We start from the raw sequence: 17521 nt of genomic DNA on the forward strand, positions 1-17521 counted from the left end.
GGAAGATTATATTCGCCTTGATACCCCTCAGATTATGTCTGCATTGATACCAGTATTTTTGTCAGGTATAAAAGTCATTAATCATCTGTATACAAAGGATTTAATTTCAGGAATAATTTAAAAATATGCAAGGTCACAGGCTTACCTATATCAGGGCAGGTATGATCATTGACTCTGAAGGTTTATAGAATTGGGATCACAGAGATAAGATTTAAATGGGACAAGCTGTCCTACATTGGTGTCAAATGTTACGTTTCAAAATTCAAATTCAATACCATTTTAAAAATTGCATTTCTAAAGCATTAATTTGTGTTAAAATTCAGCAGAGAGCTTCTGAAGAGATACACAATAGCATTGAAGAGAAGGAGCACATTTTGATTAGTATCTAACAGATCAGTTAGTAGTAAAATACTTCAGTTTCAGTTCAGTCGCTTAATTGTGTCCCACTCTTTGCAACCCCATGGACTGCTGCACGCCAGGCTTCCTTGTCCATCACTAGCTCCCGAAGCTTGCTCAAACTCATATCCATCCAACCATCTCATCCCTGTCATCCCCTTCTCCTCCTGCCTTCAATCTTTCCCAGCATCAGGGTCTTTTCCAATGAGTCAGGGTCTTTTCCAGTGTTACTGGAAAAGTAAAATATTTATAAAGACCCAACTGTTGCAAGACTTAGTACATATGCCTCCTCTCTCCCAAATGTGTATCAGGGAACATTTGGTGACTTTGAGTGGGAGCAGGAAGGAATTGAGAGATCTGGTCATCCAAAACTATAAGAAGGATTATCCATAGATGCCTTTGGAATATATGCTCCTTAAAAACCATCACTTGTCAAGAAATATCTATGTTATACAAGACTACTAAAGGGCTTCCCCGGTGGCTCAGATGGTAAAGAATCCTTCTGCAATGCAGGAGACCTGAGTTTGACCCCTGGGTGGGGATGATCCGCCAGAGAAGGGAATGAATACCCATGCCAGTATTCTTGCCTGGAGAATCCCCATGGACAGAGGAGCCTGAAGGGCTACAGTCCATGGGGTCACAAAGAGTTGGACATGATTGAGTCGCTAAAACTTTCACTATTTTTCTTTTTAAAATTATGAATCCTACTGCCAGGCAGACCTCTTTTCAGATAGATTTGCTTTTCCTGCTCTCTTGAGCTGCTCAGAATCTGAACAGGTGTAGAGGTGAAATGCCATATATACAGAATTTGTCAGTGATATTACACCGGAAACATTTGTACAAAAAGGAGGAGGAAAGTTATAAAACTCACACTAATGCCACTGCTAGGGGCCCAGATGACCAAGACATCTGGACCAGGCTAAGCAGAAGCATTATTGGTGTGGAGGTCTCCTTTGGGCAGTGGCCCTCATCCTGGTAAGTTGTGTTAGACTCCAGGCAACAAATGTGTCCCAGTGTCCTGGATTCAGTTCCTGAACCAGACTCCAAGTTGCATCATGTTCTTCTGAGCCCTGTACATGTGCTTCCCTCTCCCTGACGTACTTGCTCCCTTGCTCCTCCCTTTTCTTTTTGGCTACTTCTTGTTCATCCTGGAGGTCTCAGCTTAAATAGTGTTACCTCTGGGAGCCCACCTCGACCTCCTAGACTAAGTTAGGTGCCCCATGTTTGTTTCCCCACAACCCCCAGGACTTGAAAAGCTCTGATCACACTGAATAATAGCTTCCTTTACTGTTTATATCCCCTTATACCTCCAGAGCTTCATGAGGCCAGGAGGCAGGTTTGCCTTGCATTCCTAATGTGAAGTAAGTTACGCAAAAGATATTGGGTGGATGGTTGAACAAACTACAGTCCAACCTGTCTGCTTCTTAGCTTACTCAAATACTCTCAGGCGGCCTCTCAGCTGTGGGACTGTCTAGTGTTTGTGAGCAGGGCTGAGAAGATGGCCAACACTGGCCGTGATGCCTAACAGTTTCCCAAGAAGCAGAAATTCTTGGGACAAGTGAACCAGAGGTTTGGTGTGCAGCCTGGAACGTCTCAAAAACCAGTCTGGAAAGAATGAGATAGAAAAGGAGGATGTGTGTATGAAGGGGGAGGAAGGAAGCTTGGAAATAGCTTCTCTAGACAAAGTGGGATGGTAGTATCTTGACCAGAAGCAGAGAATCAGAGATCAAGAAATCAGAGACCAGAATCAGAGATCAGAGAGAGTCAGCAGATGTCAGGGAGGGCTACAGGCAGATATTTTGGAATGATTTAACACCCAAGGGCAAGAAAGACACCAAGAACTGACACCAGAAGCTAGTTTTGCTTTTCTAGCTTAGAAGCTGGCCATAACGTGGCTGGTTGTCAAAAAGCACAGGCTCTCAAATCCTCTGTTCTTAAGGAGCTTTAGTTTTTTTCTGCACTATGAAACAGTGCAGCTAAAAAAAAAAAATCACTTTTGAAGACTTTCCATGGTCCTCAACATAGAGTCAAATTTCTTACTATGGCCTGCAAAATCTGTCTGACCAGCCTCATCTTTTTCCAAAGGCAATGAAGGAATATGAGTGGCTCCAGCCCAGAATGGACTGGATTTTCTGTAATCAGAAGAACCTGGAAAAGGAGAATAACTCTAGCCTGGTTCTTCAAACAAATCTGGAAGTTCCACCTGTTAAAACAAGAATGAACTTTCTCCAGGGGCAAGGTGGCAAGAACTCCCTTCCTCTACGTGCAGCCTCTATCTCCTCCCTCTTCTGGGTCTGGGGATGCTGGGACCCCATCCCTCCTCAGTCTGATCTGGGATGGCTGAGTTGTTTCTGGGGCTGAGCAATCTGGTCCCTCCCTACTTGTTCCCCTTATCCAAGGTAGGCGGAGGGGGGCTCTGGCAATAAAACATGGGTAAGCCTGACTTCAGGAGTGGGCCCACCATCCCCGACGTGGATGATACCCTGAGATTTGTCAGGCAGGCAAGTTACCTCCTCGGCCCTCACTGGCAGCCGGCTTCACTTGGATAGGACGATTCATCTGAAAGACATCGGACCAACACACCCCATCAGCACGACCGCCTAGTCCTGGGGCCCCGGCTTCTCCACCCCTGGACTTCTCAGGATCTAAGCCCTCACCCCACCACTCTCTACCCCACCACTCTCACACAGGAATTATAGATTTTCTCCAAGATTCCTCCCTTAAATGCAGGACTTTAGAAAGTGCTAAAGCCTGAGGATTAGGCCATAGGAAGCTCAGGGCAAGTAGAGGAGGGAATGTGGAGGCTAAAGAGATTCTCCTGCCTTGGGCTCTGTGCACAGACCAGGTGAGGCCTGTCCCTCTGGCTCCTGGACTTCCTCTGGGTGAGAGGAATTGGGTAGCAGGGTAGAACTGATACTGCAGATTTGTGTTTTGTGTCTAAGACTGAGAATATACTTTCTATGTGTCATTTAAACAATCTGGGAATCAAGATTTAGTGTTGTCTACCCCCAACTCTGCCGTTTAGTGGTTGTATGACTTAGAGTAAGCCATCCTCACTTGGATTCAACTTGTCAAATGAGAAAAACCTCCCCCAAGCTTCTATGTCACTATAATCTACACTCACCCTCCCAGTCCTCTCCCTGGGCACCCTCTACCCCTGAGGATGCTGGATTTCTCCAGGGTACCATCCTCAGCCCCACTCACCCCACTCTTCCCTTTCATCCTGAAGAGTCTCATCCATACCCACAGCCTCTGCTCCTGTCTCCACAGGGATGACTCAGAGCTCTGCGTCTCCAGCTTGGACCTCCCGCCTGAGCTTGAGCCCCTTCTGGCCAGCTGCTTGCTGGACACCCCGACTAGAAAGTTCACTGGTACTTTCCACTGAACACACCCAAACCAGAGCTCATCTTTTTGCCCAGACCTGATCCTTCCAGTCATCCAAGCTGTAAACCTGGAAAGCAGCTTCCTTCCTTCCTCCCTCCCTTCCCCCACCAACCGATTTCACCTTCTAATTCAGGGGTTCCCTGATCAGGGGTAGATATGAATCACCCGGGAACCATATCAGACTCTCAAGTTGGGGGAATTGTATCATTCATTGGTAAACGCTCCCAGGTGATTTCGATATACACCCCACCCACTCCCATCCCCCAACCACCCTGAGAGAATTCATGATTGAATCCCCATCTCACCTTCCTCTCATGGGTGTTGTGGGGATCACATGAGATAATGGGGACGCAAAAGGTCTTTGTAAACTGCCAGGAGCTGGGTGCGTAGGACGTGAGGAATTATTGTTGGGGGGCAGACAGCTGAGTGCTGGGAGGAATGAACCGCAGCCTTCCTGTTCGTGGAGGAAGGGGTACTGATGCCCATCTGGCCTGAGAAGGTGATGATCTGACCCCCTCCCCTCAGGAAATGCAATGCTTCTGCACCAATCAGGGGCCACTCCATCCTCTACCAGTGTGCTTGTTGCTGAGACAACGGGCAGCTTCCTGTTACCATAGCCACAAGTGCTACCCAGTAACCATGGTAACGCCCTGGCAGTCACAGTTGAGCAATTTCCTTTGGATCAAATTTGGAGGAGGGGGGAGTGGGGAGGGCTTTAAAAAAAAAAAAAAAAAGGAAAACAGGCCAAGCCTGAACCAGCACAATCCCCCTCCCTCCCAGGACTCAGGTTCTTATGCGCTCTGACACACCCGCCCACTGGTGGTGGAACACGTGCAGTGGACCAGGTTGTGGGTGGGGGCCGAGACACTGACAGGACTCAGGCTGCAGTCTAGAGGGGATGACAGATCAATCCAAGCAGATCAGGGCGAGCTGGACAGGTCTGGACTGACCTGGACCAGGGACTGGGGGGATAGGACCCCTCCCTGGACATGGCCACCTGTGACTGTGGAGGAGAGACCAAGAGACAGAGCCATGGAAAGCAGGGACACAGGGAGAGATGACGAGACACAGGAAGGCAGAAATGCTAAGAGAGTAAGACAGACCTGCAAGGGGCAAGGAGAGAAATACTGGTGGAGATGAGAGGGAACTGAGAGGATAGGCGTCAGGAAGGGAGCATAGGAAAGGAGGGTGGAGTGTGGCAGAAGGGGAGAAGCCTGGGGCAGGGGGCAGTGAGGGTGAGCAAGCCCATTATTATTTTATTAGTTCTTAAATAGATGCTAAGAATTTCTCTCTGGAGCCTAGAGTGATGAGCACATGTGACAGCAGTTTCCATGGCAGCTGCCTCCCCGGCTGGGTTTCTGGGGAGATGGAGCTCACTGGGGCTCTGGAGGATGTCCCTTCCTCCCTCCCCCACTGCACCACTCTTTGATGGAGAGTGGGCATTAGGTGCTACATAAACATCCCACGTGGACCTGGCCGAGTGCAGGTCTCAGAGTTTGAGCACCTAGACTTTCCACCACTCAGCCATGTTGTCAGTATTCTCAGAACTCTGAAGAGCCCTGAGCTGGGCCCTTCAGGGGAGACAGCAATGACCCTGGGACCCTGTCCTTAAAGGGTAAAATAATGCCACCATTTCCCAAGAGCCCACTATGTGCCAGGCCCTTCCTGGGGCACTGTATATACACTGTCTCTAAATTCCTTCCAAACACTCTACAAGAGAATGTCATTGTTCCCATAGTACAGATGAGAAAGTTGAGGCTGGGGGAGGCTAAATCACTTGTCTGAGATCACATGGTGATTGAGCTGGGATTTGCCCCCAGGTCTGTCTGACATTGAAGTCCATGATTTTCCCTTGAGTTGCTCAACTCTATTCTGAAGACATGAACACAAATGAGGCACAGAGGGGCCAGGACCAGGGGAGGGGTGCAAGGTGAAGTGCTGACTCCAGCTGGAGAGGCTGGCTCAGGGACGGCTTTGGGGAGCAGGCAGTGTTTGAGCTGGGTCTTGCAGCACTGGGGTCACTGGGCCATCATGGGAGGGGCAGGGCTGGAGACTGAACATTCCAGATGGCTGGGGTATGGAGAGGGAGACACAAGTCTGAAGGAGTAAGGGTTTCCAGGTGGGCACCTGACATTGAGGGGGCTAGTGAGTGAAAGTCGCTCAGTCGTGTCCAACTCTTTGTGATCCCATGGACTGTATAGCCTCCCCCAGCCTCAACTTTCTCATCTGGACTGAATTCTCCAGGCCAGAATACTGGAGTGGGTAGCCTTTCCCTTCTTCAGGGGATCTTCCCAACCCAAGGATTGAACTCAGGTCTCCTCCATTGCAGGCGGATTCTTTACTAGCTGAGCCACTAGGGGGCTAAGGTAATACAAATTTCTCCCAGTCAGATAGATGTGGATTTAGATCCTGGCTTCATCAGTACAATTTACTTAAAGGTCTCTGAGCCTCAGTAGCCACATTAGTAAAAGGGGATTCATGATCCTACTTTGAAGGGGTGTGGTGTAAGTGACAAAAGCTAGATCTTTGTAGATGCACCAGATGTAATACGTTTTTTGTTTGTTTTGTGTGTGTGTTTTAAATGGAAGGATATGAAATTGAAAAGTCAGAAGAAGCCAGATTGGGGCAGGCTGTAAAAACTATGATGAGGAAGTTTGTTGTATTTCAAAGGCAGCAGAAATCCAGGGAAGCAGGGGAAGAATCTGTCTTATGAAGGATCCCATGAACTGTCATTATGCAGAGAAAGGATTGAAAAGGGAAAATTTAGAGGCAGGAAGATCAGTGATACAGGTAAGGGTTGAGGGTGACCTGGATCAGGGCAGAAGGAAATGAACAGATTCAAGAGATGTTGAGGAAGAATGAACTGAACTAAAGTATTGGATATGGGGAATGAGGGAGAGGAGGAAATTCTGACCTACAGGTTTCTGGCTTAGGTGTTGGGGAAGTTGGTAGTTTGGCAGGTAGGAGGTGCAGGGGAGGAGCCCAAGATGGTGATGACTGAGTTGGGAAAAGGAATGCTCCCCTAGGCTCTGACCTTCAGTCTCCACTGGGAAGTGGTTGGGGAGGGCATCCGGGATTTGGGTATGTTGTCTGTGACTGAAGGAGAAAGAGAGTTGCCCACATGAGTTCCCTGGGCAACCCTGCCCTGCTTCATTCCTTCCACAGCCAGGGGAGGGATGTGGGAATGGGGTGAAGTGCCCACGATTCCCCTTTGAAGAAAAGAAGGCATTGCCTCCTTGGTCAAGCACTTGTCATGGGACCTCAGGGGAGCTCTTGCCCTTGGCTGAACACTTGTTCCCCTGAGTTTCCCAAGTCCAGGCCTATGTCTGCTTCAGGACCTAGCCCTGCAGGGGAAGTCAAGGGAGAGTATGTCAGAAAAAGGAGAGAACAACCCACTCCAGGTCATGGAATGGAGAAGGTCAGCAGCAGCACAGACACACACTGGGTCCTGATCCTTCTGCCCCTGTGAGCAGCAAGGAAGGCTGTACCTTACTCCTCCCTGCTTGGCTCGCCTACAGTTCCTGCCTTTGGACTCTGCATCGCCTTCCTCAGACTGTTCTGTCCCGATACCAACTATTCCCTCCACTCGGCACTCATGATACCCTCAGCCCCTTCCCCTCACTGTGGGAAGACTGTTTATTGGAACCTCCCCAGAGAAGGGGCTCCTGGTGGGTCTAAGAGAGGTGTCATGGTTGCAAGAGAGAGCTGAGCAGATAAAAAGGAAACCACCACTGTCAGCACTTTGTTCCGCCTCACCCCCTTCCTCTAATTCAGTCCACTCCCGAGTCCCATTCGTTCTAGGGTCTGTATGGTTTTGCTGAACAGATCACGAGTCCATCCTCTCCTCCATCCCTGCCTCAACCCCAGCTCCAGGCCAGTGTCATATCCACCTGCACTCAAGCAGCGGTGTCCAGAGGGTCACCTGCCTCCAGCAGTGCTTGCTCTCCACGCCAGCCTCACACCATATCCAGAGTGATCTTTTAATACCAGTCCCTCACTCTTCCCTGCACCAAATGTACTCACAGTTCCCCATTGTAAGCCTCCAATAAAGCCCAAGATCCTGAGACTGGGAGCCCGAACCTGTTGGTCTTGCCTCCCCTGTTGTCCTGTACATGTGACCGTCTCCATTCAGTTGGAGCCTTCGCCATCTCCACTGGACACCTTCCCTGCCAGTTCTCACACTGTCCCCAGGATTCCAGAAGTAGCCTTTGTCTTTTAGGTTTCTAGGCCCTCAAACGTGATGATCATGATTCAGCTCAGATAGGAGCTCCGCCCTCTCCACTCCTGATGCCTCTTTTATGTGCCCAGAAGTAAACCCCACTGAGGTGCAGTGGGTTATTTCTGGGCTGGAAGCTCCTTGAAGGCAAAGGCACCAGCTCACGCAATGAGCAGGCACTAGCACATACAGTGCATCTGTGTGAGATACAGACAGGCAAATTAGATACTGTGGACAAATTAGGAAGAATGTGCCCCTTCGGGGCTGACGTGGTCCTATGATCATGAGCATGGCTGGGTCAACAGAGCATGGCTAGACTCCAGCCCCCGTTTGCCTTTTTCACTCAAGCTCCTTCATGCAGGACAAAACCTGCAAAAGCAAGCGTAGTCAGTGTTTGAAGGGATGGATGCCCAGGGAAAAGATCATGAGCATGAAGAGAGACAAGTGAGGTCGGGCCTCACTTTCTCCAGGTGGATTCCAGAGCCTGAAGTGAGGCTGAAAGAAGCCGCTCCAGCTTCCTGGGGAAGAGGCTGCAGAAGCTGGGACAACCACTGAGGTCTGAAGGGAGTCCTGATTTGGGAGCCAAGATTTAATAGGTGGTAGAGAGGGGCTGGGGGAGGTACCAGTTGGGCAGACACCATGAAATTTCTCCTAGGGGTTCAGGCTTTCTCTTTGAATTTGACCCAGCTTTTCCTAACCCCACAGTGACAGTGTGACTGTCTCCTGTAGGAGTCCAGATTCAAGTCTTATCTCTGCTTCTCCAGCAGGTGGCAGGTGTGCCCAGGACCCTGAGCCTATAGGAAGCTGGGCACCTTCCCCCTCCATGCTGGTGGGCCCCAAGGCCAGGTGACTAAAGCCGCTGCTGCCCCTGGCAGGCCCAGAGGAAAGATGGATGGCTCGGCCAATGCTGGGGCTAGCCAACAAGGCCATCGATTTTCATTTAGGAGAATAATTAAATATTAATTTTCACTTTGTTAAGCTGAGGAGGGTGAATCAAGCCAATCCTGGCAGTATCAGAGGAAGTCAGGCCATGTTGGAAGCCTGAGGATGACAGGGTCAGAGGGGCCAGGTGTACCCAGTCATCATCTGCTCTGGAACCTTTGACCCCTGTCTGCCACCAGCCTGGCTCAGGTAACAGCGCAGTGGCTAAGTGAATGAGTTCTGGAGCCTGACTACCTAGGCTCAAAGCCCTGATCTTCCCATCAGTAACTACCCGACCTTGGGCAAGTCACTTGTTCTCCATGACTCAATTTCCTCATTTATAAAATGTGAATGCCATACCTTCTTCATAGAGGATTAAGTGACTTTGAACGTGTCAAGTGCTAGGAACACTGTCGCTATCAATACATGTTAGTTATTATTTCTCTTTTCCTTCCCAGAAATCACCCTAGTAGCATAGTGCCTCACTGTCCTGATCTCAGGTGTCCTCAGCTCAATAGAGTCCACCAGGTACCCCTTCAATTGTGGAGCCCTGTGGCTGGTTGAGGAGGGGATTTTTTTCTTTATTATTTATTTATTTGGCTACCCCAGGTTTTAGCTGCAGCATGTGGGATCTTTAGTCGCAGCATACGGATTCTTAGTTATATTCAGAATCTAGTTCCCTGCATGCGTGTGCATGCTAAGTTGCATAAGTTGTGTCCGACTCTTTGTGATCCTGTGGACCACAGCCCACCAGACTCCTCTGTCCATTCGATTCTCCAGGCGAGAATATTGGAGTGGGTTGCCAGGCCTTCCTCCAGGGGATCTTCCCAACCCAGGGATAGAACCAGAGTGTCCGACAGCTCCTGCATTGGCAGGTGGGTTCTTGACCACTAGTGCCACCTGGGAAGCCCTGTAGTTCCCTGACCAGGGATCAAACCCAGATACCCTGCAGTTTTTTTTGTTTGTTTGTTTGGTTGTTTTTTTTTTTTTGCTATACAGTAGGTCCTTGTTGATTATCCATTTTGAATATAGTAGTGTGTCCCAGCTATCCCTTTCCCCAGGCAACCGTAAGTTCATTTTCTAAATTTGTGAGTCTCTATTTTGTAGGTTCATTTATATCATTTCTTGTTAGATTCCACATATAAGGGATGTCATATGATATTTCTCTTTCTCTGTCTGACTTCCTTCACTCAGTGTGACACTCTCTAGGTCCATCCGTGTCACTGCAAATGGCATTATTTCATTCTTTTTAATGGCTGAGTGATATTCCATCATATATATGTGCCGTGTCTTCCTTATACGCTCCTCTGCTGGATCCCCTGCATCGGGAGCACAGAGTCGTAGCCACTGGGCCACCAGGGAAGTCCCTGGGGGGGATTTGTTCTCCCAGATTTCATCTTAGTTTTTTCAGTGTCTTCCCTTAGCTTTCAGGATAAAGTCTAAACCCTTCACCCTGGGATTCAAAGTTTCCCCTTCCACCATTGCCCTCTGTGGATCTTCTCTCCGGTCTGGCCCGTGCTTATGTGGGGACCCTCCTCTACACTCCGAGCCCCATTTCACACCCATCTGTTCCTCTTGTCTCTGCACCTTTCCCATGATGTTCCCCATATATGGAGTCTTATCACTTGTCTCCCTGACTCTTAATTCTAGCGACAGAAGTCATTTACTCCCAAGGGTGGATCCATAATGACTTCTACTATCACTCCTAGTAATGCTGCTGTTACTACTACTACCATCAGCTGACCTGTACTGAACACTTACAAGGTTTGCACTTTATATGACTTAGTTTATTTAATTATTATAACAGCCCTACAAGCTCAATTTCACAGAGGAGGAAAGGCTAGCCTTAGAGCGGTAAAGACTTGCCCAAGGTCATAGAGTTAGTGAGTGGTAGGTCCTGGATTGACACCCAGGTCTATCTAGCTCCAGAGCCTGCCTACAGAGGATTGGTGAGGGTGATAAGTTGGTGTTGTGGTGGTGGTGGTGGACTTTACTTGCTAAGTGTTGTCTGACTCTTTGCGACCCCATGGACGGTACCCCTCCAGGCTCCTCTGTCCATGGGATTCTCCAGGCAAGAATACTGGAGTGGGTTGCCATTTCCTTCTCCAGGGGATATTCTCTACCCAGGGACTCAACCCGGGTCTCCTGCATTGCAGTCTGGTTCTTTACCACTGAGTCATCCAGGAGGCCCACATTGGTGTTACTTGACACTGAGCCTTCAAGAGCCAGGCTCAAGTTCCTTCAATTACAAGGATTGGTTCTAGGACCTGACACCCCATTAACAGCTTGATCAGCTCTAAGTAAAGCTTGTCTTTTTAAAATAATGTAATTTAATTTTCATATTTTGATTGCACTAGGCGGCTTGGAGGATTTTAGTTCCTCAACTAGGGCTTGAACCAGGGACCTCAAGCAGTGAGTGTGGAGTCCTAACCATTAGACCACCAGAGAATTATCTAAAGTTTGTTTTGTTGCTGGAGGGCTCTGATGATGAGAAATGAATTCTTTACACTGAGCTGAAATTAATGTGGCTGGTTTTTATACCCCACTGATCCTGGTCCTGCCCTATGGGGACACCCATAGAAAACCAAATCCTTCTTCAGGATCTGAAGGCGGGTACCCACCCCACCAGTAATATGTATTGAGATCTTACTCTGTGCCAGGTACTTGCTAAGCCTCAGTTAATCCCCCCAATAGTCCAGTGAGCTAAGCGTTAGTATTACTCACTCCCTATAGGTGAGGAATTGAAGCTCGAATGTCTAAGTAATGTATCTGAAGACACAGAAATGCTAAATGGCAGAGCTGGGATTCAACTCCAGTCTGTGAGACTCAAAAACTAGTATTTGTAATTATTATGTTATGATGTCTCCCTATTGTAGCCCCCACTAAACCCTGTCCAGCTAAATATCCCTGATTCTTCAAATTATCATTCCATAATATATTTTATGTCCCTATACCATCAAGTCTCTTTCTGGTCGGCTCATGACCCTCTTAATCCTGAGGCCTGGAATTGGATATATTCCCAGGTTTGGCCTGCCCAGGACAATTGCATTCTTGCTCTAGACATGTCACTCCTTGGACAAGAGAAACTGTATAGTATGACTTGCTCTTGGTGAACCCTAGTTCACCCTTGCTCTTGGTGAACCCTAGTTCACCAAGTGTTAGGAACACTAGTTCCTAACAATCACCACTTTCTTCCTTCAGCAGGAGGTCCTGCTTTGTCTTCTGCCCAGCGATTAGCCATTAGCCAAGGCCATATCAAGTGCCACTGATGTACAGTGGCCTAGCTCCCTGTAGAATGAGGTCTCCCTTAACCTTGAGCTAAGTGTTTGGGGGTGTGGAAGGAAAGCAATCTTGGTGAGTCAAGACACCCAAAATAGCATTACAGGAAGAGGATCATCAAGGACCCCGGAACTCGAAGAAATGGGGTACCAGCCCAGCAGAGCCTCTCCCCTGTGGATCTTCAAATATGTTCACACCGGTGACAAACGACACCTAACGCCATGATTTTAGCCAACATGGACAGATTCTAGCATAGCTCACAAGAATAATGCCTTTCCTAAAAGATGGGAATGGTACACTTGGCCCAAGAGTCTCAAGCCCATTTCTTTGGACCAGAAGACTGAATATAACATATAACGTGTAGCTGTTAAGGGTACAGGTAAGTCCTCTGCCAGAAAGATGACTCTTCTAGTTCCTGATCCCAGCCCAGCCACCACATGCTGCTTTGGCAAGCACGTAGGGCATGTTCCCAGCCGGAGGTGGTTCCCACCCCCCCAGCCCTGGTGGACTTACCCCTGGCAGGGTCTTCTGCTCGTGCAGTGCACTCTGAGCCTTGAGAGCAGAGTCCCGGGCGCAGTAGGTGAGGAAGGCACAGCCTGGGGAGGAAGAGGCTGGCTCAGGGGGTTTCCTGAAACCCCCAGATACTCTTCCTGGAAAGACCCTATTACACTGACAAACTCAAGGCCATTCTCCTTTCAACAAGGGTACTGCTTCTGAGAAGCTTCTCTGCCTCCCACCTTCTCTGAAGGGAGGATCTTCATGCGCCCATGTCACAGACTCTGGCTCCCTCACTCGCTCCTGGCCTTTTGCCTAGGGAACATGTGCACCCACACCCAATCACATATTCATGCAATCCCACATCTCCCCTCCCCACGCCAACCATAAATCCTGTTGGGGTTAAAACTCCATAAGCGGCTTTGCCTTCAGCTTTAACCCCAACCTCCCCCTTCCTTTTTGGATTCATACTCCTAAAGTCTCTAAGAATCAGCCTCAATTCCTTCCCAATTCAGTTTCAGATGGGAGGAGACAGAAGAGGAGGAAGAAGGTTGGGAACCAAGCCCAGGACCCCACAACTCTTTCCTGATACCTCCTCCTAGTTTGAGTCTAAGGAATGGATTGATTTGAGGCTTGGGAGATGGAACTGGCTTAAGGACATCCTATAGAGAGGAGCTTCTAGGGACTTCCAGTCCCATCCAAAGTACTTGATCCATCAACCCTCCCAGGACTGCAGGATAGGGCCTCTTAAAGTGTTTTTATGCCCCAAATCTGATGGAGCATAAAATCTGACTTCTCTAAAAGAATGAGTAGTTAAAGGGGGAGAGAAGGAGTCTAAGTTGAACCAAAGGTTCAGTCCTACCCACTCTTTGTCCAGCCTCAGAACCTGTAGCCTGCTAGGAAGCGTAGGGCCAAGACTTCTTCCGTTCCAAAAGTCATTGAACACTCACTTACTCAGAAAAGATTTATTGAATACTTACTTCTTCTTGTATATTATGATGGCTTGAAGGTAAAGTGGTAACAAGACAGACACATTTCCTGCCCTCGTGGGAATCATGTCAAGGATCATGAGGGAGACGTATCTAAGTCCACACAATTGAGGAATGAATGTCTCAGAGAACACACTGAGCTCTCAATAACAAAGGGGGGTTAACGAGGTGATGGAAAGGGTACTGATTATTTCAAGCAGAGAGAACAGTACATATGAGGACTGAGTGAAGAATTCAGTGTGTTGGGGAAACAGATGGAAGGCCAGTATGGTTGAAAGTTGGTAACTGGGGGCAGATTGGCCAGAGAGGCATGCAGGGATCGGCTCATCTGTAACTTCAGTTTGGATTTTGAATTTTGTCCTAAGAACAGTAGAGAGCCACTAAAGGGTTTTAAGCAGGGTTGTGACATTAGGTCTGTGTTTTCAAGAAGAGCCTTCTGAGTAAAGGAAGGAGAAAGACTAAAGGAAGAGAAAGTGGATGTGGGAAACCATTAGGAGCTTGGTGCAGTTTGCCACTTAGACCTCAGCAGACTGCAAAGGCAAATGGGAACATTTTATCCATTGTCTTCTATGTGGCTGTCCTCTTAAGGTGGGCAGATACCTGCCATTCACTGGGTTAAAGAGACCTTAGAGAACTCCTGGCACAACCACTTATCATATCAATAGGAAAATTGATGCCCAGAAAGTATGCCAGTGGTAGCACAGGGTTTGGAATCTCCAACTTCTAGGCTGAGCTTGTTTTCAAAGCACTGTGGCTGCCCCCTTCAGTATTCAGCCATCTAAAAGAAAATGAGTCACTCTGGCTTTTGGACGTCACTGTTGCTGGGGAGAAGGTGGAGAATATGTTGATTGGGAGACCCTCCCCATTGACCTTGCAAAGTAACCTTGCCTTCAAGAGCTGTGGGTTGATTTGGGGGGAAAAAATCACCAAAACCTGATTCCGCTTACATCCCTGCTCCATCTTCCACCACCAAACCATATTAGCTGACGTCAGAACTAAGCAGGGCTGGGGCCCTGTCTGAAAGGCTCAAGGGCCTAGTTGCTGCCAAAAGGAGGCCTGTGTGGACAGGGAGTGGAAGAATGGAAGGATAAAAAGACAGAGACGCATGGCTTGAGGGACAGAAAAGTGGAGAAAAAAAAAACAGGAAGAATTAGAACTAAGTGGAGAGAGATAAAGGATTAGGGAACAGTTCAGAGACTCTGATGGTGTTTGAGTGAGAAGAGTGAGAATTAAAGATAATCTATACACTTCCTTTACTACACAGATTGCTCAGCAAGACCAGCTTGTACTTACATACTGAAATAAATGTCTAAAAAATAAGACCATAAGTTGCTATGGATGGACTGGCAGTTGGGCAACTGGACTGCATTAGAAGGGATCTGGGTGGTATGGTCTTGTGGTTTCATGCCTCTTTAAAAATGACCCCACTCCAAAGGGTTTAAGATGCACTGCTACATTGCTGGTCCCAGATCTTCTATGGGCATATACCTGAAACTCCTACATTAGTGTGCCTAGGAACTCCCCAAAGCCTCTGAGTTGAAAAGGTGGCAGCCTGATTCCAGCTCTCAGCCCTTAGGAAAATACATGTAGCTGTTACCCAGGGCCCACCACTTCTCTCCTGGAAAGATCATGGAGGATAGTTGGAGACCCTCCCCTACTCCACAAATCCTGAAACTACAGCATGGTGAAGGTGGGGAGAGAAAAAGGTGATTCTTCTCAAATAATTTCCTTCCCGTGCCCATGTATGACATGTGACTCTGGCCATCTTACTCCAGCCCAGCCTGGACAGTCTTTTCTACATGTAAACAAGCCTCCTCCCTCTCCCTACAGGAAGAAAGATGTGTGGCAGGACAGGACCATGGTGCCTGTCTTTTGAACAGGGCCTGGGAGAAGACCACTTTCTGCCTCTTCAACTTGACCCACCCTGAGGCTCTGGTCCACAGGTTCTGGTCTAGGACCAGCTTGTGAGGAAGGGAAAGCCATAAAGAGGATTGGGAGGCCATAAAGAGGATTGGGAAGGGACAAATATGTGGCACGGGAGTGAGGAGATTAGAGGGTAAAAGAAGTGTGGGTTCAGCTGAGAGGACACCTGAGATGTGGGGGATGAGGGAGCACAGATGGCTGGAGTTCCTGCTGAGGTCAGAGTCCTGGACTCAGATCAGAAGAAGATAGTGTTGGGGTTCTGGATGGGAATGGAGAGACTGGGGCTATTCCTAAGCAAGAAGGTGGAATTTGGTGCTGAGAGCCTCCTGGGAAGGGAATTGGATTTTGTGATTTAGATGGGCCTGAATTCTGAAGAAGGTGACAGTGTGGGTCTGTGGGATTTCAGGTTAGCAATCTGAATCAAAAACAGGCTCCAGATGTTGCCAGGTCTTGGAGGCAAGAATGAAGGGTGCAAGTCCAAAATGTGTGTGAATGTGGTTATCCCTGAATGGGCTGGCACCAGGTTGGGGGTGGTGGGTGGTGATTCAGGAATGATTGGGTCCAGGGTTTGGGAGACTGAGGGTGTCAGAGACTTAGAAGGTGGAATAAGTTCCCAAATTCCTAGATTTGGGCTGTCTGATGGGAAAGATGGAGGGAAGTCCAGCTGAAAGGCGGAGACTGTTAGGGTGTGAGAGCCGAGGGGTAGGGAGTTTGAGGTTAGAATAGAGAACACGTCAGGGGGCCGGAGTGATGATCAGAAAGAAGGAGGGTGTCAGAAAATTCTGGGTTGAGGGTTCTGTGATCCGGGAGAAAGATTGGGCTGAAGTGGGCTGGTACTGGACTGGTGTTGGACAGGCTCTAGGTAGGGCTTGGGTTGGGGCTGCAGTTGAGGCTGGGATTTGGGCTGGGCCTCACTCTAATCGGATTGGGGCTGGGCTGGGCAGGGCTGGGCAGGGCTGGGCTGGGCTGACCCCGCGCACCTTTGTGGAGGCCGGTGAGCCGGTCCTTCAGCACCGTCAGCTCGTAGATGCGGCCGAACTCCTCGAACAGCGGCTTGAGGTCCTGCTCGTCCAAGCCCCGCGGGATCTGCCCCACGAAAAGCTTGATGGCGTCGTGGTCCTTCATGGGCACGGCAGGACCCGGGTTTAGCCCGCTCATGCCGATGCCGCTGTCCGCGGTGCTGAAACCCAGGCGCGGGCCGGGGCCGGCGGGCGGCGCAGACCCTCCGGGCGCCGCGGCCATATCCCCGCCCGGTCCGCCCTCCCGCCGGTCCCCGCCTGTCCCGCCGTCCCCTCCCTGGACCGGTGGAGGGGGCCGGGGGGGAGGGGGCGGGACCCAGGCGGAGAGGGCAGGGGGGGAGGCTGCACAGGGGGCGGGGTCCGGGTGGAGGGGCGTAGAAAGGGTGGGGCAGGCTGGAAGGGGGCGGGGCAGGGGGCGGGGCAGGCCCGGCCGAGGCGGCGGGACGCTGGGGTCTGGCTTGAGGTCCCCGCGCGGCGCTCTCTGGGCTCCCGCCCGAGCTCTCCCGGAGCTGAGCCCCGAGCCCCAGCCCCTGTGTTTGATGACGTAAGGGCAGCTGGCCGCCTGGTCTACGCAAATGATTTGCATAATGAGGAAGCAACGGCCAATCAGAGATGGAGTTGACCGGGTTCGGCCGGGGGCGGGAGGGGCGGCTGGGCTCCGGCGCTCCTTCCTGCTCGCCATGGCAACCGGACCCTAGGATGCCCTGTGTCTGTAGAGTATGTGCGGGCGTGGCCGTGGATCGTGCGTGTGCGCCTTGGGCTGCGTGAGGGGAAGTAGCTTTGTCATGCGTGGTAATGTCTGAGGGAGTCAGAGCTAACCCCTCTCCTCACACACCAGCACACACAGGCACACACCTCCAATCACTGGAGCGTTTCCTGCGGGGGTGGATGGGGATTCC

General features: G+C 49.8%; 1 protein-coding gene across 5 annotated transcripts in view; it reads right to left on the minus strand.

Moving 5' to 3' along the window:
• CELF6 (CUGBP Elav-like family member 6) overlaps positions 1 to 17163 on the minus strand; it is a 29785-nt gene extending 12622 nt beyond the window's left edge. For 3 of the 5 annotated variants that reach the window (XM_042252137.2, XM_042252136.2, XM_027971557.3), the window contains exons 1-3: positions 16584 to 17163; positions 12710 to 12792; positions 2907 to 2955 (exon numbers count right to left, since the gene is read on the minus strand). In XM_042252137.2, coding sequence (XP_042108071.1) covers positions 2907 to 2955; positions 12710 to 12792; positions 16584 to 16845 — 394 coding nt within the window. In that variant the 5' untranslated portion in view covers positions 16846 to 17163. Of the gene's footprint in view, positions 1 to 2906; positions 2956 to 4085; positions 4261 to 12709; positions 12793 to 16583 lie in introns of those variants that run through there. The other 2 variants (XM_042252138.2, XM_060418549.1) reach the window with 2 other exon arrangements.
• Between the last annotated feature and the right edge of the window lie 358 nt (positions 17164 to 17521).

This window comes from Ovis aries, chromosome 7 (assembly GCF_016772045.2).
Source record: "Ovis aries strain OAR_USU_Benz2616 breed Rambouillet chromosome 7, ARS-UI_Ramb_v3.0, whole genome shotgun sequence".
Lineage (NCBI taxonomy): Eukaryota > Metazoa > Chordata > Mammalia > Artiodactyla > Bovidae > Ovis > Ovis aries.